Below are 4,116 nucleotides of genomic sequence, written 5' to 3' on the forward strand. Positions count from 1 at the left end.
AGCCCAATTGTTTCCCCACGAAAATAAAAGTTAGGTTTTCCTCAGAGGTACTTCTTTGCGATACACCAGGACCAGGTGCAGGCACCAGCAGCAGCAACAGCAATGGTGAGTAACACTGCATATGAATCTCAATTCAGATCCTCGTTCTGTTCACTTCTCCATGCTTGTTTCGATTCTTCCCTCAATGAACATTCATCGTTGTATTTGAATTTGTAGGCTCCTAAGAAAGGTGGAAAAGCTCCTGTTGCAGCTTCCAAGAAGAAAACTGTATGAAACTATCTGAAATGAATCTTACTCATGATCCATTTTTTGTTTTTTTAATTATCTGATTTTAGTTTTATGAAATCTCAGGAGAAGGTTACGAATCCGTTGTTCGAGAAGAGACCGAAGCAGTTCGGAATCGGAGGTGCATTGCCACCGAAGAGGGACCTGACCAGATTCGTGAAGTGGCCCAAAACTGTGCAGATTCAGAGGAAGAAGAGAATCCTCAAGCAGAGGTTGAAGGTTCCCCCAGCTTTGAACCAGTTTACCAAAACCCTAGACAAAAACCTTGGTAAGACAAAATTTACAAAATCTTTGTATCTGTTTTTATTTTATTTTTGTGTGTTGTTCTGTGTGGTGTAGGCTTTGTTGCTAGGCATATTTGATTTCTTTAAAGCCAATGTTAGAATGGTCATAGTTTGATAGTGTTAATTGGTATACATAAAATAGGCTGAAGTTTTTACTGAATACCTTACTCTAATACTATTGATTTTTTATTGGATGGGTGCTGTATGTTAGGAGAAATATTTTCTCTTGTTTTAATTTGTGGTTGGCAGAATACAAATTCAAAATGCTATTGTTCAGGAAATTTTAACCGATTAAAGTCATTTGTATCACTTTGTTGCTCTGGAGATTGTTTTGTGACATAAAACCCTGATAATGTTATGATTGCAATGCTTTGTTTTTTCCCTGTCAAATTTCAGATATTTGGATTGTTACAATATCATTTTGTAGCTCTAGCAACTTTTATCTGCTAAAAAAATTTGGGTTGTATTTCTATTGTTGTTTTTAACTTCGCTTGTCAGAGATTGCACACTTTTTATTTATATAGGTAATGATAATCATAGGTTTATGTCGTGATTAGTTTTTTGGTTGTTGCTGCCAATTGCTCATGAGCTGTTTTTTATGTTTTACTTTAGGTTGTGTATTAGTTATCTACTTTTTGTTAGGCAACTTTCAGAATTCTGTATTCATATTTTGCTTCTTTATTTTGTATCATGATCTTACTTATCTTTATTGATCTTACCTGCAGCAACAAGCCTGTTCAAGATACTTCTGAAGTACAGGCCTGAGGATAAGGCTGAAAAGAAGGATAGGCTTGTCAAAAGGGCTCAGGCTGAGGCAGAAAACAAAACTGTCGAAACTAAGAAGCCTATTGTTGTGAAGTATGGTCTCAATCATGTTACCTACCTTATTGAGCAGGTTGTCTCTTGATTCATTACTGTATGATTGCAGTTTCAACCCTTGTGTGTAGCGACATTGATGAGTGACTTGTTAATCTATCTTTCCCTTGCAGAATAAAGCTCAACTGGTTGTGATTGCACATGATGTGGACCCAATTGAATTGGTCGTCTGGCTTCCAGCATTGTGCAGGAAGATGGAAATTCCGTACTGCATAGTGAAAGGCAAGGCACGCCTGGGCTCGGTAATTTTTACTGTGATCTCTACATCGTTTTATGACTGAATTAAATTTTCTTGATAGCCCCAAGTATATGACTGATTTAACCCACTTGCATTTTCAACAGATTGTCCATAAAAAAACTGCATCTGTTTTGTGCTTGACAAGTGTTAAGAACGAAGACAAGTTGGAGTTCAGCAGAGTCCTCGAAGCTATCAAGGTGATGTTGAATGGAACCATCCTTTCATTTTTTCTGCTGTTAATACTCTTTTTATAAAACTGAATTCATTGTGTGTGGTTTCCTTTTCAGGCAAATTTCAATGACAAGTACGAAGAGTACAGAAAGAAGTGGGGTGGTGGGATCATGGGTTCCAAATCCCAAGCCAAAACCAAGGCAAAGGAAAGGGTCCTTGCCAAGGAAGCTGCCCAGAGGATGAATTAGGAGCTTTATCAATTTTTGTTGCTTTCTATCTGCCGTTTTTTGTTCTTGTATGTCACCGATAGACACAACCCTTTTTTCTGTGAGATTGATTATCTTGAGAACAGCATCAGTAAATTATTCCCAGCTTTTCTCGCATGAGAACAGCATTGAGTAAGAGAACACCCTGAAATGAAGTTGAAATTGTGGTAAGAATTATATTTCAAAAACTCCACTCACTTTGTGAATTAAAAGGGAGTTGGGAATTGGGATGGATCGTAGTATCGGAGGGAGTGAGGAAAAAAGAGAAGGTAAACCAATGAGGCTTCATTTATTCAAAGATGAACAGATGAGATGATACAGTAGAATTTTGGAGCATATTTGGCCCCATTTGGAAACAAAAGCTTAATTAAGCGCTTATTCATAAGCTATATATAAGTATAAGCTCTTTTTTATAAGTTATCTTGAGTAGCTTATGAAAATAAGATAACTTATGAAAATAAGCTCAAAACAGCTTATGGCCATAAGCTGTCTCAAACACTGACATAAGAGCTTATGCTACAGCTCAAATAAGTTCTTTCAAACGGGGCCTTTAGTATATGTTTTAGTATAAGCTCCAATTGTTATTTTATTTGTATCCAAGCAGACTTGAGGTAAAAACTAATAGAAGTTCTTTATTGGCTAGCTAAACTCAACTAGCTTTGTTCCTATCCCTCAAAACTTCGTTTGAGTGGATTTGATTATGGATCCTTGCACCAAATTGTTGTTAACCCCATAGCTCATTTTAGATTTTTAGTGCTATTTGAAATTATTGTTCACGAGCCATATCCCCTTATGGCAGCCATCATGAGAAAACACTCTCAGGGGTGAGAGTCCTACTTATAAGTCAGGTCTAGGTCTAAGATTGTTTGAAACTATGGGTGAAAGTAAGCTAGGTCGAGTTAGACTTTGCTTAAATATGCATGACCTAATAAAAAAATTCAAGGGCTTTATTTTCGAGCTTGACATAAACTTCTTGAAAGTCCAATATGACCTAATAGCTTGCCAAGCTAAGCAATCCACTGCATTATTCCCTTCTCTTGCAACGTAGTTGATATGAACTCTCCAACCCTGAGTAAGTATAATTTAGACTTTTGTTACCGCATATCTCGCCCAAGACACTGAGGAATTTGTATTATCACAAAGAGTTCCAACTAGAGACATAAAATATCATTGTGTCCAAGCTCCCCAAACATGCTTCAAGCCAATCTTCATAGCCAGTATATCAGCAAGAAAAGTATTCCCATAATCATAACTTATAGACTAAAAAAAATAAGTCAATAGCTAGATGACTCTTGCATATTTATGGTGAAATAAATGACTCACAAGCATGATTTCTATGGATAAAATATTGTAAAATAAGTCATAGCAACAAAATTTCCAGTAGGGTTGTAATAAAAAGCTGCATAAATATTTTAAGAGAAAAATATTTTTTTAATAGTGATAAAAAAATATGTAAGTTAAGCTTGGACATTGCTTCAGTACCCTCTGAAAGTGAGAGAGTCCAGTACCCTGTAGTTAATTTTTTAAACAATAAATGACTAAGTTGCAAATTTAAAAGGTTTATTATATATAAAACTAAAACCATGACAAATCAAAGCAATAATTATGAAAATAGATTATAATTAAATTCATTAAAATTCCCCAACCAATACTTTATTTTTGTTTTATATGGCGGAAGACAAATGGCATGAATTGCATTGGAATCTTACAACTCATGGGAAAGACATTGTTCAACCACTGGTAGGAGACTAGGAGGAGGAACTTAAACACTGAATTAACAAGGGTTTAATTTTTGTTTGAAAATGACACGTTAAAAAAAGGAATAATCTGTAGAATAAATTAATAATAATAAATTAACAATAACTTTAGCTGGAAAATGCAAACAGGAAGGTTAGTTAATCAAATTAAATACGTTTAAAAATCGTTAGTTAATTAATTAAAGAAAAAGGAAAGTTGAAAATCAGAGTTTATTTTTGGTTTATGGTTGTTGGGTAAA

The 4,116-nt window shown here is 35.1% G+C and overlaps 1 protein-coding gene across 1 annotated transcript; it reads left to right on the forward strand.

Moving 5' to 3' along the window:
* LOC130741128 (60S ribosomal protein L7a-2) lies at nt 1–2,294 on the forward strand. The gene is made up of 7 exons (XM_057593933.1): nt 1–105; nt 217–267; nt 352–553; nt 1,295–1,464; nt 1,559–1,687; nt 1,788–1,880; nt 1,971–2,294. Exons 1-7 carry the CDS (start codon nt 103–105, stop codon nt 2,100–2,102), a joined length of 780 nt encoding a protein of 259 aa, XP_057449916.1. The 5' UTR covers nt 1–102; the 3' UTR covers nt 2,103–2,294.
* The last annotated feature ends 1,822 nt before the right edge of the window (nt 2,295–4,116 follow it).

The sequence above is a fragment of the Lotus japonicus genome, chromosome 2, assembly GCF_012489685.1.
Source record: "Lotus japonicus ecotype B-129 chromosome 2, LjGifu_v1.2".
In the NCBI taxonomy this organism is placed as follows: domain Eukaryota; kingdom Viridiplantae; phylum Streptophyta; class Magnoliopsida; order Fabales; family Fabaceae; genus Lotus; species Lotus japonicus.

What these genes read in the sequence shown, in the direction of transcription:
- LOC130741128 (XM_057593933.1), top strand. An exon ending in TTACCTACCTTATTGAGCAG is followed by an intron (nt 1,465 to 1,558) that starts GTTGTCTCTTGA and finishes TTTCCCTTGCAG; the next exon opens with AATAAAGCTCAACTGGTTGT. An exon ending in GAGTCCTCGAAGCTATCAAG is followed by an intron (nt 1,881 to 1,970) that starts GTGATGTTGAAT and finishes TTTCCTTTTCAG; the next exon opens with GCAAATTTCAATGACAAGTA.